At 47.2% G+C, this 22542-nt stretch overlaps 1 protein-coding gene across 4 annotated transcripts in view; it reads left to right on the top strand.

Moving 5' to 3' along the window:
- LOC119396274 (hepatocyte growth factor receptor) overlaps positions 1-22542 on the top strand; it is a 59648-nt gene that overhangs the window by 7183 nt on the left and 29923 nt on the right. For all 4 annotated transcript variants that reach the window (XM_037663416.2, XM_037663415.2, XM_037663418.2 and 1 more), the window contains exons 2-4: positions 17455-18640; positions 19500-19679; positions 21426-21557. In XM_037663416.2, coding sequence (XP_037519344.1) covers positions 17486-18640; positions 19500-19679; positions 21426-21557 — 1467 coding nt within the window. In that variant the 5' untranslated portion in view covers positions 17455-17485. The remainder of the gene's footprint in view (positions 1-17454; positions 18641-19499; positions 19680-21425; positions 21558-22542) is intronic.

Raw genomic sequence — 22542 nt, 5'->3', positions numbered from 1 at the left:
TTTATTGTCACCCCGTCCCCGAAAGCTTTCTGCAGCTAGCGGGGTTGCAGGCATTGCAGGCTTTCTGCGCCTCACGTGCCTCCGCCATCGGCCTACCTATGACCAAGTGACGACGTCATCACGTGACGTAACAGTGGCGTAATTATGACGTCATTGCGACGTAACAAATTTTGGCGACCTGTGACGTCTGATGGCATCATAGGGTGGCGCCATCGCGTGACGTCACGTTATGGGACGTCACAGTGGCATTAACTATGACGTCGTGATGGCGTCACAAATTTTGGCGCCGTGATGACGTATAGGGTGACGTCATCACACGCCGACGATTTCTTGCATCACTCGTGTTAATGCCGACGGTCACTTTTCGTGTTTGATGAGGCATCTAAGGCTTTCGGCTAAATAACTCGGCAGGGAGGGACCAAACCCGCCATTCGGAGCAATCTCGTGTCGACCACTGCATACTGCCTCTCCGATGCGGACCTTCTAATCTTATCGTGCCGCCGAGTACTCCTTGAACGACGAGGCAGTGTTTGGTTTACCTGATAGCAAAAGAAGGACTGTGCCCTGCAGCCGATAACAACACTGACCCATATCGTTTTTCACTAAAATGGCAAGACTCTCTTCACATCACTGAAGAGCCAGTCGAAGTCATTTTTTATCGAAGCTGCGTGAGTGCTCTGGATTAGCCACTGTGCGATATATCTATAGGACGGTACAGACGTATAGAATAGCACAATGGCCTACGGTACACTTCTAAGCACGACCCCGACACCGCCGGGAACGTTGCCGCGCAGGCGCTCGTTATTCACGTTTCCCGACTCCCAGTTGTAGTCACGCAGCGTGTCACCTTGATTGGGTCCGTAAAACGAAACAATAACGCCATTGTTTATGACGGCACACGCAGAGATGTGCCGACGTATAGCTATGGGAGCGTCATGCGCGTACTACGCTTGTTTCACGATAAAAAGAACGAAAAAAGAAGTAGGGTGGCGAAAGCGCCACAGCCTTTGCACTCGATTCGGTTGAAAGAAAACAAAGGAAATCTCGTTGGTCGTGGCCGCGATAATTCGCGTCGCGAATGCGTTCGGGACGCGTATGCAGTGTGTTCAAGGGCTTGAGAGGTAATCGCCGGAACCTCCTTGGCGGTCATCGCGCGGATCTTCCTCTTTCATCGCTTATAAGAAAGAAAGAAAGAACGAAAGAAAGAAAGAGAGAAAGAAAGAAAGAAAGAAGAAAAGAAATGAAGAAAGAAAGAAAGAAAGAAAGAAAGAAAGAAAGAAAGAAAGAAAGAAAGAAAGAAAGAAAGAAAGAAAGAAAGAAAGAAAGAAAGAAAGAAAGAAAGAAAGAAAGAAAGAAAGAGAATTTGGAAGGGCAGATGGTTACTCGGTGCTTCTTGGTTCACAGTGTAATGACAGAGGGCTACTTCCCTTGGAAAATGACGCACACGGAAGATGTGACCTGCCGGGTGAGCCATTTTCAGCTAAGGTATAAGGGTTAGAGACGAACCTGCATGGGCGACGCCAGACGGGGGCACAGGCGAGGGGTGGGGGTGGGAGAGGGGTTGCGGCAGCCCCCTAAAATTTTCGCCTCCCTCCCCCCCCCTTCCCACTTGCCTTTACAGCAAAAATTGTCAAAACACAGCGCTACCCTCAGTAAAAAAAAGTCCTTGTGCCGCCCCAGCGAACCTGCTTGTAACGTTTTTAATTCTCTGTTGGAGTTTATTGCAGTGGTTTCTTTCGTGGGAAGCACTATCGATTAGAGCTGTGCACGGGCCACATTTCCGAGCCCGAGCCCGGCCCGGGCCCACTGACTTTGTCGAAGGCCCGCCCGAGCCCGACGGCAAAGGGCTGCGAGCCCGCTCGGCCCGGCCCGACGTACGAAAACACAATCCCGGGCCCGGCCCGGCCCGGCTTTTTGAAGGTTCGCTGCGAAAACAAAACATCGTTTTCCGGTAATTTGGCATTTTATTGAGCATATCAAATATGATCAAACGACACACGACGAACAGTCTCTATTACACAGATGACAAATTACAAGTAGACGGCCTCATGCCAGCAACAATGGAGTTCGCTCGCCAAAGCCGTCACGTGTATGGGGTATGCCCATGCAAGCGTCAGCTTGCACGAAAAGGCGATCGGTCGCTCGTCGCTGTCGCGTGCATTTTCACTCATATGCGATTTGGCCTTAAATCTAACGCGAACAGTCGCGTGGCGCCGTCACTAGCTCAGGTGGAGTTACTTCTCTGTTTGTCGGAGTGCAGCAGAGGCAGTGCTTTACCTGCTCCCCTTTTGTTTAAAGTAGCGAATGGAAAGGAAAAGCGGTAAAGGGCGGTTGCGGAAAAGGCGCTGTATGCGTGCTGGAAAACAATTCCCGCTCATTCTCTATATTTCGGGCTTGAGTCGGGCATTGCGCCGGGCCCGAGCCCGGCCCGATAAAACTCCATGTAGCCCGAGCCCGGCCCGGGCCCGAGGTGAAAATACGTCGGCCCGCCCGAGCCCGGCCCGCGGGTCGGGCTCGGGCTTTCGGGCTACCCGGAGCCCGTGCACACCTCTACTATCGATTCCGCGGAAGCCTCCCTCTTTAATCTTCCGGTCGCCGATGCAAGCTCCGGGGATTTCGAGTTCGTTGTGAGGCTTGAGGGCAATGTAACGCGTGCATACCGTGGTCAGGCATGAGTCACCGTCCTTCTTGTTGCCTTCCGTAAAGAAATACCGGTTCTTTTCCAAGGAGGTTATACGTTGGTTCTTTCCCACCTTGACACATGCTGTTTACCCCGACTTAAGAAAAAATATATCTCTCGGATCGGTATAGTCTACACGCCATTGATCTGATTTGTTATGAGCGCGTCGTGTGATTTAATGGCATCAATTTCGGCTGTGCCCGCGTGTTGCGATGCCAGAGAATTAGGCAGTCTGGGATAAGTAAAAAACTATATAAAGACTTCATGAGCAAAACTGCGATGCGAATGATAAAACAATGTCAGTGTAAAGGACGCACAATACTGGACGAAGTACAGTATTGTCCTACAAATTCCTACTGGAAGTCCTACTAATTCGTCCAGTAGGTTACTTGCGTGCTCAAGATTACCAGTGGAATAGGCTATAGGTTATTTCACCAGTAACCTTGAACACGCGAGTAACATTGTTCATCTTAGCTGATGCCGCAAAACTTTTGCTGGTTGTTCTTGTAATATCGTACACGACGTGTGCCAGAATACTGGTTTTCTTGCGTCGGTCCCTTTGCAAGCCACACAGAGACCTCGCCCTCTGATGCGGCACCTCAAGTGGCCTTGCGGGAATGTCCGAAATGGACAGAGAAAGCTGACATTTCGGATAAATTCCCTTTCTTGAGCGATAGGGTGTCTTCCGGCCCCGTACACCGGAGGGATAACGCGCACATTGTCCCATCATCAGTGAAGACCGCGCGGCTTCGCTAAGGCCTGGCTTACCTTTCCATAGTCAATGGATGCAATCGTTAGTGACCGAACGCAACAGCAGCAAACCTTCCTGTTTGGCGTTGAATTACGGCCGCTGCGTAAGCATAGCGATGACACAGAGTGACGGCCGACGCTGCCAGCTGCGCCGTCGGTGCCTTAGGAAATGGGAAGGGAATGACGAATGAATGGCTGCGTACATGAGCTACTCACGTTGTAGGAAGTAGCGCATCCTCAATTTTTGTGGCACTCTTCCGTTGTATTTCCAGGTGCCGTCACACAAGACCGATGTGACTCATATGGGATTAAAGTGATTTGTAATTACATATAAATAATGTGAACACAAAGATGATGAAAACAAGCACATGAAGTCAGATGAAGCACATTAGGACTAGGTGGTCAGTCGAAGGTGTAGCTAGTTCTAGTGAACGAATGCGCATGACACTTCTGCAACGTTCACATGTTAAAGGGACACTAAAGAGAAAAGCGATTTTGCTCATATTAGTAAGTCGCTCTTTCAGAAATCCAAAATCATCACGCCTGGCGCAAGAAGACGCTTGGCATGGGAGAAAACGCGCAAAAAGAAAATGCGGGTGGCGACGACACCTTTAATTTCCCGCACCAAAAGCCGTGACGTCATAGATTTCGACGGCGTCTACCAGGTCCTACGTAGTTCCTAATCGGTAGAAAAATGAAGTGTATTGTCTTTCCTGTGAGGGAGCCATATGCTTTACGTGTTCCAGGAAGTTTCGTTGAGCCAACTTGGCCAAAATACGAAAAATACACTTTGAAATCTGCGACGTCATGCGCGGAGATTCCGGCGCGAAAAAAAAAAGAAATAAAATTTTCACCTTGTTTTTTCCTCTATTAAAAAAAGCAATTAATGATGGTGAAGTTAACGAGGTTAGAGTTCTCAGAGTACAATTGATCAATATAAGCGGATTCATTGTTTCGCTTCAGTGTCCCTTTAAGAGAGAGGGAATGAGCAGGTGAGTCGCTCCACACTACGTTCGTCTAATCCAGGATCCTTACGGAGACAGCCGCTTGGCGTATTAGAGCAAGCTGGTCCTCTAGGATCAGTCTGGCTGCAAGGCCATCTCAAGCAGCTCTGTACAATGAATACGACCAGCAAGCGCCAGCAATTTCTTAAGGCTGTTAAAGGGACGCATTACAAATTAAAATTCAGTTCTGGGATTTAACAACTCGAATCTGCAGCACTGTCCTGCAAGCTATAGGACGCCATTTTGGAGGGCTTCCGGATCATTCTGACCACTTGGGTTTGTTTAGCGTGCAGTCCCGCGTCGCGGGCGGCCGTCGAACCCGCGAACTCGCGCTCATTAGCAAAAGAAAGCCTTATAGCCATTGAGCCACAACGGTGGTATATAAAGGAATAAGATTACTAAGTTCCCAAACACACACAACTATTCGTTACAAGTTGCTTATCGCTTAGCACTTAAAACGAAGAATCCTTCTTGTTTTTGACCGATCACTTTTATATTGATATAAAGTCTATGCGCTTCGAAATACAGCTGGGATATAAAGTTTATACGAAGTCTTTCACTAAGTCGTGTTTCATAGACGAGGTGTTGACGTCATGCCCATCCAACAAACGCGATGTTCTTGCGTCACGTGACAGCCATGATGCCTTATGGGAGTCGAACGATGAACAAAGCTTCGCTGTTCAGACTGCAATAACAATGACGCTACGGGTTCTGCAAGAAATAGCTCTATAACGAAATAACTCGTATAATGAAGCATTCCTTACGTGCCGGCTTTTTTTTTTTTTTTTTGCTTCTGCAGTCGTTACGGTGCGCGACCTTCCCAGTGAAGTTACATCTATAACGAAGTATTTTTAAGGTATATAGTGAGCGTTTTGTAATCAAAGGCGTTTGACTCTACTTCGGTAAGTATACGCAACGTGAAAAAAATACGACAATAGGTCACGTGGTCAACATATTTCGTCACACCCACCTCCGTTGACTTTTAGCCAATTAAGACATCCTCGAAACGAACTCCCCGCGAGTGACCAATCCAGGACGCGACTGTTTCATTCGTCTCGAGTAATATGGATGTGAAAAAAAAAGAGGAAACGCCAGACTCTGAGCGCGTGCGTGGCTGCCATCTTCCTCGCCGGCGAATTGCATACATCGTTCCCTTCCGGTGCAGTTTATCTGGGCCAGCCGAGTACAAGACTGTTCTTTTCTCGCCTGCTTCGTGCAAGCATCTTTTCCGTTATCGGCTGGCTCGCAGATCACGAGCCGGGAGCTGTATGGTACATTGGTCACGAAATTCTCCACTCCATCGGTGTTGCGTGCAGCAGATACAAACGTCCGCATTGAGCTCCGCTTCCGGCCGGACGTGTATAGCGAAGTTCCGCTGACTTTCTTTTTTTTCCCGGCTTCCGCTCACCCTGTTGCCTGCCCGAAGGCTGCAGCGTGTCGACGCGAGCGAACGCGCAGCCAAGTGTGCAACGCAGTTGCAGCCGCCCTTGAAGAGCGTGACACGCAAGAGTAGAGACGACGCCAACGGCTTTCCAAGTTTTTGACCGTTGGAGCGAAAGGGAAAATGCGGCGTTGGGTCGTCTCGCTAAAACGGTGCAGTGGAGGAGGCGCAAAACAATTATTACCTAGTCATCAAGAAGCCAGGGTCGCGGCCCCCGAAATACCGACTCAGCTCGCCAAACTAAAGGCATTCACGCTTGCGACGTTACGGAAGCTAGGGTGCCTCGATGTGCGCGCCCTAACGTAAGCCGTAGCGGAGCGCCACCACGTTGCGAGCTTTCACGTTAAAGCCGGTGACACGCGATACTTGATGCGGTGTCCTATACGACGGCGTTTGTTGCGACGTGGTTGTGATCCTTGGCGGAAAATGGCGGAATATACTAAAAACTTAATTTGTGATTGATGCAATTAGTCGCTTGCCGGATTGCGGTCACCATGCGCCTGCAAAATGTTTGTATATGGTATGAAGGCTGTCTGCTGTCAGTCTATATGACTTATCTAATGTGTACATAAATGCACTATGAACGTACGAATGCGCAAGTAGTGGAACATGTTTCCATTGAAAGTCCACGGAGCAAAGACTCTTAAGTACGCTTCAGCCATACGCGTGCTCAGGGTTCTTATTTAGGGGGGGAGGGGAGGGGGCAACTGCGTTTCTCTGCGGAGGTGGCCCCCTTCTCTTCCCGACCCCCTCCCACTGAGGCCCTTACGATCAGAACGCAGTGCAAGGACGAGGTATCAGGGAGGAGTGCGGCGTGCCTCCCCCCCCCCCCCTTCTCCTTTTCTTTTTGTGCGAACGCGTGTGCTTTCTTTCAGCTTGTTCCTGTATTCACATACAAATAGCACCGACTAACCATAGCTCGCATAGCTGGAAGATGACAGAAGGTGTTGTTGTAACACTTATTACCTTGTACTAGTTTGATCAACCGCAGTGCCCACAGGATGTCTATGATTAGGTGTATAGGCAGATGTCCGCAGCTGGTAATGTTATGCCTCCAAGACATTTCCAAAATAAAGGGAAAAAAAAAAACCTATCAGCTGCTACGAATCAGCTGACAATTAGCCGGCACTCGTGTCGTCTCCAGTAACGTCATTCGCGACACCTATAATTCGCGTGCCAACACGTTTGAACCTGACCGTTTGACGATCTGACGCTTTAGTTACACATCTTCCGTCCCGCTGTATCGTTTCTTTCTTCGCGCCAAGAAGGCGTGTGGCGAAGCGAAAGAAAGAACCGGTTTTACACGCTGTTTTTATTTCTCGCGTGCACAAGCGAGGACGGAACGGCCGGCGACGCGCGCTCAGTTAAATGGCGAGCCCCCTCCTCTCCTTCGTGTACCCCATTCAGAAGCATCACGCACGATTCATTCCCGGATCATGACGTCATTCACGGCGCCTGCCTCTTTTTCTTACACCGGTGCGCACACTCGATTGGTCATCGTCCAGTCATCGTCGACGAAAGATGGCTGGTGAAAAAAAAAGTGCAACCGGTGCAACTCCATTTTCGTGGCGCCGCCGGTACTGAGGTCAACGAACAAATCGGGCTCCTGCGATGACGTCACGCTCGATGTATTCCTGGAATTTTGGCGGGAAAGCAGGTGGAAAGAGTTTGTTCGGGGAGGAATCGTTTCGATGTTTGTTTTTCTGCCATTGAGAGTAGCGTGTCGAAACGGGCGGGCCGTTGGTGTAACCACGGGGGTGGGGGGGAGTTGCACCCCCCCTCCCTTCCGAAAAAAATTTATGGCTACGCCCCCGGTGCGGACCACGGTGGTGCGGGCAACTTGATTATGCGAACCATTTTAAAGCATCGAGAAGTACATTATTTTTCTCTCCCTGTAGACTTCTATACGTTGCCACACCTTCCAAGCTTCTGTGCCGATACGAAATGACATCGCACAACGCCGCGGGCTTATATTTCACGCTCTGCATTTGGATGGTAGACGTAGCAGGTCTCATACGTTGCAGACAGACAGTAAAACAAGTTCGAAACTGAAGTGATCAAAAACGCGACGAGGCGTTGGCTATGACATGTCTCACCTTCGTGACTCTGTACTAGAGGTGACGTGGCTGTAGCCGCGTGATTCGATGCGCTCTCGTAAATTCCGTGGAATGCTGATCGTGTACCTGTGTTGCCCACCGCACTCTATGTTTCCATTTCAATGTGACACTTGCTTATGCGTGTTCTTTTTCTTTCGGATGCGTGTACATTTCAGCTATTGATAATGAAATTTATGTTAGGAAATGAATGTACACGTGGCGTTCGTCAATGAAGATATTGCGGTGACGTGTGCGGCAAGACGTAATCGCGTTGTAATGATACAACCGAACACCAATGGCAGGATGGGAAATGTAGCTCCTCGTATGTGCGATTAATTGCTTGAAATACTGACGTGTGATTGTGTCATTAACGAGGCGATAATGACTCTCTAGTACCGAAACGAACTAATGTCTGTGAACGAACCCCGTAAATGACAAGTGTGTGCTCAGGCTTGACATTGAGGAAAAGAGTTTCGAATCTGGAGTTGTTCCAGTGCATGCGCCTACAATTTCGGCATAACAGCACATTATAATTTATTTTCTTTGTGGAAGTAATGATGAATGGTACAATGATAAATGTTTAGCTGGAATTGCAGGATGCGCGCTGCTATTGCAGTGTCATTTCTATCGTTTTTTTGTTTTTTTTTGATAAGTACGATTTGCGCTGTTGGTCACGTTGTAGTAGAACATTCGAGAGTACTATAGATGTGGGAACAATGACTCTAATACAAAGAGAGTCAAGGATCCTCGTGAACTTTAGACCATTTTATGTTAGCTTTGTTGAAAGTGCTTAATGACTGTAGTTACAATAGTCGTGGCCTGAAACTTTTGGCTTAAAACAAAAAAAAAATTATCTTATATTCTTGAACTCTTCGTACGAGAGAGAGAGAAACGAGAGATTAAAGAAAGGTTAACCAGGTTAACAGTCCGGTTGGATATTGTGCACTGGGGGATAGGGTAAGGGCAGGAGATATGACGAGGAGATAAAAGAAACGATAATTTTCGTCGTTCAGTCCCGAAGCTTTTGAAAAGCCCAGTTTAGTGATCTTAGTGTCCGGTTGAGAGAAGGAATACTTGCGTAAGAAAATGTTTGTGAATCAGTTTTTGTTTCTATTTCATCACGCCAACAAGGCTTAACGCCGGCGGTACGACGTGCTGTATTCCCAAATACATTTTACGCTGTATTGTTCATATGAAAAATATAGAAAATTTGCACAAGTTCTTACGTTGCGCATATCATCAGAGAAGACAAGATTAAAATTCACCATCAAGGCGCGCGGTGTACTCACAAAGATTTTTTTTTTCTTGAATGCATGGGGTGTTAATAAGGAAACGTATATCATTAATTCGAGAGTCTATAGACGTGCAATGTCACTGAAGGCGGCCTCTGAAAGCTTCATCAGCTAAACAAATTAAATTTTCGGGTTTTACGTGCCAAAACCACGATATGATCATGAGCCCCACCGTTGTGGCGGACTCCGTATTAATTTTGACCACCTGGGGCTCTTTAACGCGCACCTAAATCTAAGTGCACGGACGTTCTTTGCATTTCGCCCCTGTCGTAATGCGGTCGCCGTGGCTGGGTATCGAACCCACGTCCTCGGACTTAGCAGTGCGACACCTGAGCCGCTAAGCTATACCACGGCAGGCGTTTCATCAATACAGCCACAGGGCCATTTAGTTGAGGCCCTGGGGATATCGACGCGTGTCTCATGGCCTCCATCGTGTACACGCCGTTTCCGGGTGGAGCCAGTCAAATCACGTCGCAACTCTGTAGAGGAAAGATCCGTACAGAACGCATAGTCGTGGTGTCCTTGGTGTATACCTGTCGACATACCTATATATAAGCCACACGCAGTTCAGGCGGATGTTGCAGCTTGTTCAGACTCTGCGATTTCGTAGCGATGCTTTCTATTCTCTGCCATTCTTTATAATACACCGTTCGCGGCTGGTTCACACCGTTGACAGCGCGGGCTGAAGCGTCGCTCTGACTCCTGTCGGAAAGGGAAAAGGAATAGCGTATCGGAAAAGTCGCGTCGCTACAAAATCGCCGTCCATGATGTAGTATGTAGAGAACAGGGCGTGTATATAGTCACAAAATCTCTCACCCTATATCATTGTTCGTAAGAGCGAACTACGGTTAATCTACATGATCGGCATATCATTACGGAGTTTAACCAGCCAATAGGCGAAATACATTTACTGAGGAATAGTTCTATGAATTATGCCCACCAAGAAGGGTCTCTGGGACGTATGAGTCAGGCAATGCCTTGTGTTTTTGTTCTGTTTTAGAATGCGTTGCACTTGTTTAAGTAATTAGCGTCGTGTACATGAAGGCGCTATTACACACACACACACACACACACACACACACACACACACACACACACACACACACACACACACACATATATATATATATATATATATATATATATATATATATATATATATATATATGTATATATATATATATATGTATATATATATATATATATATATATATATATATATATCTATCTATATATCTATATATATATATATATATATATATATATATATATATATATATATATATATATATATATATATATATATCAATGGCAATGGCACCGCTAGTGAAAAAATCTCTAGTTTCATCGACTCTCTCATTAGGCACATCCCAGAAACATTTCCATCATATGTCAAAGATACCAGCCACTTCCTTCGAGAAGTCTCAAATCTTGTTGTACCGCTAGGAAGCTATTTGGTCACCATGGATGTCTCATCGCTGTACACCAACATTCCCCACACCGAAGGAATCGCCGCCACAATCGCAGCCTATGAAAAAAGTAAATCGACAAGTGAGTGCGATGAAAGCGCTTTAGAGGTGCTCCTAAATCTTGTACTTAAACATAATCACTTTGAATTCGACCGCAAACATTACCTACAAGTCAACGGAACTGCCATGGGAACCAAAATGGCCCCGAACTATGCAAATATTTTCATGGCATCTTTAGAAATTCCTTTTCTCGACAGTTCTCCATCCAAACCTATATTCTACCGACGTTTTCTTGATGATATATTCTTCGTATGGGCTGATGGTGAGCATAGCCTTTCAAAATTCATCTCTGATTTCAACTCCCTGCACCCTTCGATAACATTTACACACACGTACTCGCAGGAGAGTGTTCATTTCCTGGATGTCACTGTATCGGTCAGTGGCACCAGCATCTCCACCTCCCTATATAAAAAACCAACTGACCGCCAACAATATCTGCATTTCCACAGTAGTCACCCCCGCCACTGCAAAACAGGTGTCCCCTACTCTCAAGCCCACAGATACAGAAGAATTTGCTCTGAAATTACACAATTTGACACCCACGCACAGGAACTGAGAACAGCATTCCTGCGTCAAAAGTACCCCGAAAAAATTATTGACAATGCAATTGAGCGCGCTCGCTCCCTGGACCGAGGGGTCACAATGGAAGAAAGGGACGGAAATAAAGATAGAATGTTAGGGGCAAATTTAGTTCTCACGTACTCCGCCGCAGCCCCTCGCGTAAACTCTATATTAAGCCGCCACTTCAACATACTTCAACAGAGTAGTCGACTCTCTACCGTATTTCAAACCCCACCCAAGGTGGTTTACCGAAGAAATAAAAACCTGAGAGACTTCCTGGTCAGGGCGAAAACACACAAATCCGACCACCGTCAGGGCTGTAGACCATGCGGGAAACCTCGCTGCAGGGTGTGCAAACATATGGTGACCACAAATACGGCCGAAGCCTCCTATTCGGACTTTGAGTATAAAATTAAAGACGACCTTAATTGCGACTCGTGCAATGTGGTATACAAAATTCGCTGTGAAGTGTGTAAGCAGGAATATGTTGGACAGACAGAAACCGCGTTCCGTTTACGTTTTAACAACCACAGGGCACACGTGAAAGGCCTACCTAATTTGCCGTTTTCCAAACACATGAATCTGCCTGGTCACTCTTTTGAACACATAAGTGTTACACTTCTACAATCCGGCTTCCAGCAGGGGCGTAGCCAGGGGGGGGGGGGGTTGGGGGGGGTTCAACCCCCCCCCCCGAAATTTTTCAGTTTTGCTGGCGTATATATACACGCGCACATACAAACGCACGCACGAACATACATAAAGTATGGTTGAACCCCCCCCCCCCCCGAAAAAAATTTCTGGCTACGCCCCTGGCTTCCAGAACACACGGTAGCGCGAACAGCGGGAGTCATATTTCATAAACAAATTCAAATCACTCTCCCACGGAATCAACGAGAGCCCTGGGCGATTGACGTGCCTCCGTGACCAATCGTAGCGCCCAGAAAGGGAATTAATTTATTTACACACACGTTAGTCCAGACGCACGGGCCGCTAAGGAAACGATCGAGCGCGTGAAAACAGACCCAGTCGGCACCACATGTATCAGCCGGCTCCACTCTTTATTTTGTTTTCGTTTTTTTTTCGAGAAGGAAGGGGGGGGGGCGCACATTTAACCTTGTATTGTGGCCAGAGTCTTCCCACAGCTGGAGCGGGTCGTATGTGTGTACACGGCCCGGCGCCGCGAGCTAACCGCCGAGCCATCTGAACTTGTACGCCGCGTGTGTGATGTATAGAAGCGGCATTTGTCTTTTCCCCTTGCTCACGCCGCTTCTTATCTACCGTACGAAGATAAGACGGGCATAGCCCGCCGCCTCTCCTGCCGCTGTTCTTTCCCTCCCTCGTTTTGTCACTGTTGCTTCCTTTTCTATATTTTCTATAAGGTCTCGCTTCCTTTTTCTATATTTTCTCTCTCTTTTTTTTTTGAAAGTATTGTCTGGCCCCCAAACTGGGTGGGCGGCCCTTGTGCAGCGGGTTCGGCAATGACCGTTTCATTTCACTTACATCCTTTGAAGAAGGCTGGTCCTCCAGCCGAAACTGTCAGGGTAAAATAAATATTTGTTTCCTATATTGTAGTACGAAGTCTTTCACAATTTTTATTACGGTAGCCAGAAGAAGTTCTCGTTATCATATATATATATATATATATATATATATATATATATATATATATATATATATATATATATATATATATATATATATATATATATATATATATATATAAGAAATACCTTGAGGCTTGATGCTGTGATCATGAGGAAAGAAATGTTACAGAAAAAGGCGGTGGTTTCCCCTTAGCTGACTCAAAAAACTATGCACCCCCTCCCCCCTACCGAAGAAGAAAAGGCCCGGCTTGCTAAAGCAAAGCAAACAAAACTGGTGTTCGTAGCCATATAGCTCAGTTAATTCGTCCGGAGGGAGTTATGTATACATATTCAGAAACATACAACTGCCGTTGACTCAATCTGGGTCATGCAAATGCTATATCATCTGCATGACCCAGAATATGAGTGGAGGCGGGTGCAGGTGCGTTTAAAAACAACGCACCTCCACCCGACTGCACGTGCCAACGGAAAAACACGGTGTCGTCTTAAGCGCATCATTTGAAGCCCCTATACAACGGAGCAGCAGCGTGTCCAATATCGCCAGCAAACAGAATGTATATGAAAGCTCCGCGCGGTCAATATCTGCGTCATAAAAAAAAGAGATAAAAAGAAGACACCCCGTATGTCCCGTTCTCGACTTTCATGGGTATATTTTGTCACCGCTGTTTGCCCTTCCCGCATTTTCACCGACGCAGTGCAACTGGCCACAGCAGAGTGACTTCGTCACGCACTCAGTGGACGTAAAATGAAATCGATGCCTCGACGTATGTGCTTTGTCGTGCGTGTCTATCGCTGGAAATCGGTATAAACATGTGTACAGGTATTCCTCTCACGTAGTAAAACAGCCATCGCGAAATACGCCAAACCGCGGCAAAAAAAAAAAAAAAAGGGGGGGGGGGTGCGGTTAGATGAAAGAAGTAAAAAAAAAAGCAGCAATCATGTCCTTTCCTTTAAGGTCGCTTTCGAGATCGCTAGATCTCGAAGTTGCGTCGTTGCCATCATCTAACAAAACACCTTCACGCACTTGCGCCGTAGTACAGCATGAACTTCGGCCAAACTCGCCCATTTCGCTATCCTGAATTCACGGTGAAAAGTATGCGTCACCACTGACGTGCGGTAAAACGATGCGTCGGTCAGTGAATAAAGCAGCAGTGATAAAGAAAGCAGAAAGCAAGAAACGCGGGAAAACAAGCTGTCTCTGCAAATGTTGCCTGGCAGTGTTTTTCGTTCGACTGCATCTAGCTGTGTTCCCAATGCGAAACTCTATTCAAACACCGTGACAAAAAGTTCGCTAAGAAATGTTTCGCATTTAATACTTTCGAAACCATTTACCATGTATTCGCTGTCGCTATTGTTTGGCACCTATTACTGTGAATTGATATACAGGGACGTTTTCGTGAGTACGTACGGGCCTCGACTCCTGCTCGTGCCCAGGCGCCAGCCCGAAGTACGTTCCATAATTCGGAATGTGACAGCGGAGCGATCATCAAAAAAGAAACAAGGACAGAAACAGGCGCCCTTTTCATCCAGCAATAAGGACCAGATCACATCGCTGAAAGAAGTCTAAAAAGTCGATTTATAAATAGATGGGAGAGAGAATTGACGTCGGACAAAACAAACACAGCTTGAATGGGGGCCCCAACAAGGGCGGCGTGCATCAATCATCGGTGAAGCAACAGCCGGCCCTCGCGAGATGTTTAAGGAATGCTCTGGCTTTGTGTGCCAATAGCGCCCAGGATTAGCGCATAGCAGGCTCCCCGTAGCGGGTCGGCTATAAAATGCATAGTCCCATATGGCCCCCTGTGCTTTCTCTTTTGTTGCGAACGCAAGAGCGAACCTCTCAGCCAACGCCCCTCCACCAGCTCTCCTTCTTATATACAGCTTTTTTCGACTTTGTTACTGGGGTGCCCCGAAGTGGCTGTGCGCCTTCTGTGTATATTTACATTCATCGGCCATACTTTTGCTCCCATGTTGCGTGCAGAATTGCCCAAACCTGGCTCCGCGAAAATTGCGGGGGCGGTATGCTTGCCTCTGTGCCATACACGACATTACGGCGTATACTGTCAAGCCTCGATTTGAGGAAACTGAATTTTACGACATTTTCGATTTAGCCACAGTCTGCCGACACAAATTCGTGGACCTAACGCGTAGAAATCTCAAAAGCAACGAGGCGTCCGATTTAACGAAAGTATTTGTGAAAATTGGGAAAGTGTTTGCATGTGATGCATCAGTTCAGGTTACAGACGCCATTGATAATCTAACAAAGATTACCGCTCCGACGCTCTCATTATTCATACATACAGCATTGTCTGTCTACAACAAGGGTATGCATGCGGGTAAATAGCGCATCATGTTTCTCTTGAATTAATATAATTTCATTCGCAAGACTGTATGTTTTACAGTGTTTTACTGCGATCTTTAGTTAGCAATTTCATTCACGAGTTTCGCTTTGATGTAAGTTTGCCACAAGGGCTGAGAGTCAAACCCGCGACCTCGAGTTTAGCGGTTGAATGCATCGGTGGGTAGCGGAGACATTTTCCTCATGGTAGCGTTTGCATTTTGTTTGTTCGTCAAGTTGATTCCGCAGCCGTCAGTCGCGACTGCTACCTGATCGCGTTCGTGGCCAGTGTCAGCTGACAGGGAGGGGAGCGAGGGATGGAGGGGTAATTGTTATTAGGGCGAAAGCCTTAGATGCCTTATCAAAAGTGAAAATTAGCCGTCGGCGTCAACGCGAGTGATGCAAAAAATCATGATCACGTGATGACGTCACCATATTAAGACGCCACCACGACGTCACAAGTCACAAAAAATTGTAACGTCATCATGAAATCACTATGACGTCATACGATGACCTCATCACATAGCATCGTCGCTTCGTCAAAGGTTGGGCGATCACGAAGGGAGTGCAAAACTAGATGAGGTGCAGAAAGCTCGCAATGCCGCCGATCCTGGAGGCTATGCACAACCATGGTAGAATCAGACAGCATTCGGAGGGGGTCGGGGGGGGGGGGGGGAATCAATACATCGACTGAAAAGAAAAAGAAGGCGGCTTTAGCCTTCGAGTCGCCTTAAGCGAATGCATCAGGGACTGACCGCCTGATAGTTTCATTAACTATAGACTAACTAAACAACTAATATTTCTTTTATAACTTCATGTACAGATACATCTTTATACGATACGGAACGAATGTCTGAAACATAGATGTCTTTTCGCTGTCCGGGTCAAATACAGGGTGCAGCTGTTCTGCAGCGTACTTTGCGTGGCCCTCAGGATGTGACGTTAACCAAATACACTCTGAATAGCGCAGTAGGCGGCGTATATAGGCAGGCGTTCAGGTCGGCCTCACTATCGGGGTCCCACAAAAGAGGAGGCGTGCAGCGCGAGCTTGTGTAACTTCTTGCTTTCCCGGCTGCACTTGAGCACGAGTCGATGACCCCGGCCGGAACCATCCGGGGCGTCGAAAATCTGGGCCTCCGGCGGCACTACGCGGGCGCACCCAGATGCCACGCGGTTTCCTTTGGCGCGAGCGGTGTTTAGAGCACGTGTTCTGGAGATGGCTGCGACACGCACTACGGTGTCGCTCCTTCTTTCCTTCATGGCCTTGTATATCCGTGGAAAACAACAAATCACGTGAACGGCAGCTGTGTTTCACATTACGCGAGGTCGCTCTAACGTGGAATATGTTCCGAAGCGAAGCCTTCTCGGTGAATCCTTTAGACTGTGGTGGCTGCTGCTGCTTTCTTGCTGAATATCCGCATTTGTCACGTGGTTCACGTGCGCACGTGAAAGTTTCCGTTTGGCCAAACGCATAGAACTCGCGAATAACTGTCGACATTACTACGGTGTTTCCCTACGCATGCAAGCTGTTGGGTTGCTAAGAAGGAGGACAGCGGGTTCGAACCACGGTCACGGCGGCCACACTTCGATGGGTGCAATATGCAAAAAAAAATAGAAAACAACAACCGTGTGTTCATATTTAGATGCACGTTAAGAAACCCCAGGCGGTCGAAATTAATACGGGGTCCCATACTAAGACGTGTCTCATAATCGTATCTTGGTTTTTGCGCGTAAAACCTCGACAATTATTATTACGGGTACGATGCTTTGCGGCGACGCGCCTATGGCGCATAGTGTGCAGATATACTTTCGGCTGCAGTATATGCGACCCATGTGACGTGTTTGGGCTTTTCGCATATTTCTATAGACACCATGCCGGATGAGTGTTGCCACATTTTTGGAATATGTTCTTAGGTTATAGATCAGCTCGGTGAACGGCAACTGAACAGCAACGGTGCCTGATAAAGATTAAGTAAAAATGAGTGGGCAACGCAGAGGCGTAATCGCAATGTTGTGGCGTGCGAATGCAGTGTAGAATTGCAACAACGCTCATGCGCGTCGAATATTGTGAAGACGATTGTTACAAAGACTCGGGAAGAGCGAAAAAGGACTCTAGCACTTGCGCTCACTATTTCCAACTTCATTCTTTCCTTTCGCAGGGATGGCCCGGAACTCTGGACTCAGCCGGTTATGACCTTAGTTGACCGAGCGAAGCACTCCGACGTGCGTCGAGCCTGCTCAGCAATGTTGACGCATTGTGTAAGATCGAGATGGACGCTTCTGGGGGCCGTGACGTTGTTAGCGTGCGCCTACAGCGGTAACGCCGCTGACATCAGGCTCTTCCAGGCTCCCGGAGGGCCCGTGCAAAATGTGATATACATTACCCTGGATCGCAACGGCGACGCGGTGATCGTCGGCGGACGAAACGCTCTCTACAAGCTCTCCGCGGACAATTTCTCGCTCGAGGCCACACACAGGACGGGTCCCAAAAATGACAGTGTCATGTGTCCTCCGTATCCCAAAGAGTGCAGTGACAGCAGGACCTTGACGGACAACGACAACCGAGTACTGCTCCAGTTTGGCAAGCACGCGGTTGTCCTGGCCTGCGGAACCACGTCGCAGGGCATCTGCGCCTGGCACCAGCCCCTGCGTGGCCTGAACGTAAGCAAATTTATGAACGACGAATTGGCGGTCAACTACGTGGCCTCGAAGGACAGCACTGTCGCCTTCTTCAACGGTAACCCGGGGACGCTGTTCGTTGGCTCCACGTACGACGGCAGACCCCTGGAGTACCACCCTTACGCCGTGTCCGCCAGGGTTTTGGAGAAGTCCGACTCGTTCAAGCTGCGCGCATTCGAACCGTCTATGGTGTCTTTCGTGAACGTGAACGAGCGATGGAAGAAGTCGTACCGCGTCACCTACGTGTACGCTTTCAGCCACAACGGATTCGCCTACTTCGTCACGGTGCAGAACAAGGGCGCCTCCCTGGAGTCCTTCGAGACGCGGCTGGCGCGCGTATGCGAGAGCGACGATTCTTTCCTGACGTACATGGAGATACCCATCGAGTGTCCGAAAGACGCCGGCCTGCGGTACACCATCGCGACCAGCGCGTCGCTGGGGCCCTCGGGCATGTCGAAGGTGCTCGCGGTGGCCTTCGGCAGTCCCTTCGGCGGCCGCATGGACACTAACGACCCGAGCCAAGGGTCCGCGCTGTGCTTCTTCGACATGGACCACGTCGAAGATGCGTTCCGCAAAACCGTCGAGAACTGCAACCAGGCCACGTCGAAGGCCAAGTTGTCGCGGCTCTTCCACAGTCCGCAGGCGGAGCTGAAGTGCACCCGTTACGTAAGTGACGCCTTTGTAAATCTTATATACTGCCTAGCTTAAAGAGCTTGTCGCACCTAGGCTAGTTTACGTTCGACACATGGGCGCCGTCACCTTCGGCTGTGAAACGAATGTTTTCTCGTTTTAAGGTGAAAACCTTAGATGCCTCAACAAAGGCGGAAGTGACCGTCGGCGGCGTCAACACGAGTGACGCAAGAAACGATCATCACGTGATGACGTAGCCATTTGACGTCGTGATGACGTCACAGGTAGACGAAATATATATAGCCAAGGATTCCACGAAATATTGTCTGGCGATGAGCGAACATTGTAGAAGAAGCTGAACACTCGCCGAAATCAGGATCAAAAGCAAATAGGACTGTTTAATCAGACGTTTCCAAAACCGCACGGGTTTCTTGTTCACGATGAAGTGAATGTACGAAAAACCGTCCTTATGTTGTTTGTGGTTACATTGCGCAAGCATCTTGCGTACTCTTCTGCCATGTTGCCGCCTGTCCAGTACAGTGTATGATTAGTAGATTGAAGGTACAGCGATGCCGGCCAGTAGCAGGAGAGAAGATAATGATTTTTCCGTGGCGACGATTTGTGCTGATGTCCGGTCATTTGTGTGGCCTGTGTCGACGCTGTATTCGGCCAGTGCATTTGAGGCTACATGTCCTTTGGCCACGCCATTCCGGTGCCGTCTAAGACGTTGATTAAAATTCCCGGATTCGGGAATATATGAAGCTTCGCAGTCTTTATACCATTGTATATATATATATATATATATATATATATATATATATATATATATATATATATATATATATATATATATATATATATATATAACGCTGGAGGCCTCTCTTACCTGTCCCAGAATCCAGGCGGCGACATCCTGTGCTCGCCTGGCGTGAACAACTACATCGAAGGCATGCTTCCGCTCACTGGTACAGCGGCCATCACATTGGACAGAAGGTTGGCAACGTCCGTCACCGTCATGCAGCAGAACGGCACCACCGTCATTTGGGTGGGCGATCACGTGGGATTCCTATACAAGGTATATATGCACCAAAGAAAATTGTAGGTTGGCAATACCTTGTCCAGAAACACTGAATGAATGAATGAATGAATGAATGAATGAATGAAAATTTATTTGACTACGACGTGTTCTAGTCTGTAGCCTTCAGCGCTGTGCAGAGAAGTGTTTTCCTGACCACGAGTTAGCTTTCAGGGCCCGTTACTTTGTGCTTGACTCGTGCATTGAGCACGTCCAGAAGAGGCTTTATTTTGAATATGCGAGTAGTGTTAGAGGGAGTCCGCCAGAAGGACGACGCTCGATGAGACAGAAAGCCGTCACTTTAAACAGCACGAAATAAGGTATAAGTGGCGAGTGTGCCAACAAGGCGGTGGTGCCGAATGTGATGGATACCTTAAAGAATGTAGCATGTTTTTGAGCTATACCTTTCAAGGTTTTTTTTTTGTCTTCGTCGCTGATCTTCGTCGTGCGCAGTGTTCGTATGCTATAAAGAGTACGACAATAAACTTACGAACCGGAAATCTTATCGCGGGCTTCAGATTCTCGGAACAGCTGCGATAAGCGAACCGACTTCATAGTTTACGACCTTTCTCTCACGAACGGACATCCTGACCAATAATAATGATAATAAAAAAACAAACAAACCAACGAACAGAGACGACATAGAGGCAGTCCGGTACCCAGTGTATTTCTTTAAAACTGCGTGTTGCTGAGCCAACGAAAGAAGGGGAATTTAAGGGCTCGTTTCTCTTTGTTAGACACAATCTAATGAGAACCAACAGACAATCAAGACAGGGAAAGTACAGGGGACGATATCTTGTAGTAATTATTATATAAATCTCTCTCTCTTTCTTTCTACGTCTGACTATCAAACTCGCCCACCCCTTTCCCGAATGTAGGGCGGCATACTAGTTTATAACTGCTCAGAACTGCGGCATATTCTCGGTCCATTCCAATGCGCCACCTGTGCGTTACGCGCCACGAAAGCACTGTTGGCGTTCTAGCGGGCCACGTGCCTTAAGTGAAATTTTGAAACAGTGTAATCTGTGTGTGTGTGTGGCTGTACGTGCTGTTATGTGTTTATCAGTGCATATATTTATTTATTTATTTATTTATGTCAAAGTACCTTACAGGCCCCATGGGGGGCATTGAGTAAGGGGGGCAATACATATATACACTTCAAACTGGAAAAAAATACAAAAGAAACAGTTGGCTAAGGGGGGCAATAGATATATACACGTCAAACTGGAATAAAATACAAAAGAAACAATTGACTAAGGGGGGCAATACATATATATACGTCAAACTAGAAAAAAAAATACAAAAGAAACAATTGACTAAGGGGAGCAATACATATATACACCTCCAAACTGGAGGTGTATATACTCCTCCAGTTTATACAAAAAATACAAAAGAAACAATTCCAAAATAATAAGTCAAACAACAAGCATCAACATGTACAAAACAAAAAGCATCAAAATGTACAAAAGGTCAACATGTACAATAGATTCACGCATGGTAACCGTGAACGAAACTGCATTTCCCGTGATATCATAATCATCACCCATCACCTGGAGCAGCATGTCAGGCGAATAGCCAGGCTAGCATCTCTATCATTTCATTGAAGCATTCTCTCTCTCTGGTTTAGAATTTCTACTCTGGTTAAGGGGATCCCTGTCTTTATTCTCTCTCCTGTTCCTTCTTCTTCGAAGCCGACTGTGCATGGAGCCACGTGACCATCATTATATGATATTTTGTTCGTCGCAGTACGTTCTTCATGGCGAGTCGTCGAAGTTGCTCTTCTCGAAGGACCTCTCCGACGGCGAAGGCATTCCCATTGGGAAGACCACGGCTGTTGACACGAACGGCACCTACGGCTACTTCCTCATGGGTGATAAGGTCAGTCCACTAACCGTTTTCGTAATCATATCTTCCTATTGTAATTTTTTAGGGGAAAGTATTTTAGTTTTCTTTGCACTGCAGTGGAGTTTGAACAGCGGTGTTAGGTTCGGTAGCGGTTAAGAAGTGTTATATTGCTTCCCGACTTACACATTAACGTTACTAAAAAAAAAAAGAAAATAAAGAAAGATACATAGGAACCGAGAGACTTAAATCGTAGCCATGATACTATTATTATCATTATTATTTGACATGCATACACAAGCACACCAGGACACAGAAGAAATAGGGAAGGAGCAAGCTGATAACTGCCACCTGCAGGGGCGCAGCGCCAGCCTACTTCATCGGGAGGAGGGTATATATAGAGGAAATGAGGATCGGAGAAAATAGAGAGAAAAGAAAATATGAATGTAAACAAATAACGTAGATAACAGAACCGCCAGGCCAGCCATATATATATATCTATCTATATATATATATATATATATATATATATGATCGCGAAAATTCTGCCGCCCTCGACAATGTATGATGTAGTTCTGTTGTTGCTGCATCTCTTTGAGTACTCTTGCATCATACTGAATGCCGTTTTCCCTTGACGCCAAAATAAGCAAGGTTGAATAACGCATGGTCACAAGTGATGAGCGACTTCAACACGTTGTGTCGTCATTCAGGATTAACGTATACATACAAAACGATGATGTGACAAAAGTGTACGACTCATGAAATCCGCCGCATATGATCGCAGCGGACACGCATGTGGTACAACGTGAATGAATATATAGTCTCTGGACAGTGATTGCACGTAACAACTGACGGGAGCCTCGACATTTTACGAGCATCAGGAACGCGTGCTTTTCGATGTTGGAGTAGTGTCCATGCTGTGCGTGCAATGCGTAATGAAATAAAAAAGAGAAAGTGTTGAAAAAAGAAAAGAAGCAGTAGAGCGGAGGCTGTCGAAATGGCGAGATGGAGATAAATGACA

The sequence above is a fragment of the Rhipicephalus sanguineus genome, chromosome 6, assembly GCF_013339695.2.
Source record: "Rhipicephalus sanguineus isolate Rsan-2018 chromosome 6, BIME_Rsan_1.4, whole genome shotgun sequence".
Classification (NCBI taxonomy): Eukaryota; Metazoa; Arthropoda; class Arachnida; order Ixodida; family Ixodidae; genus Rhipicephalus; species Rhipicephalus sanguineus.
Note: the sequence above shows the minus strand (reverse complement) of the source record. Positions and strands in the feature narration are given on the sequence as shown.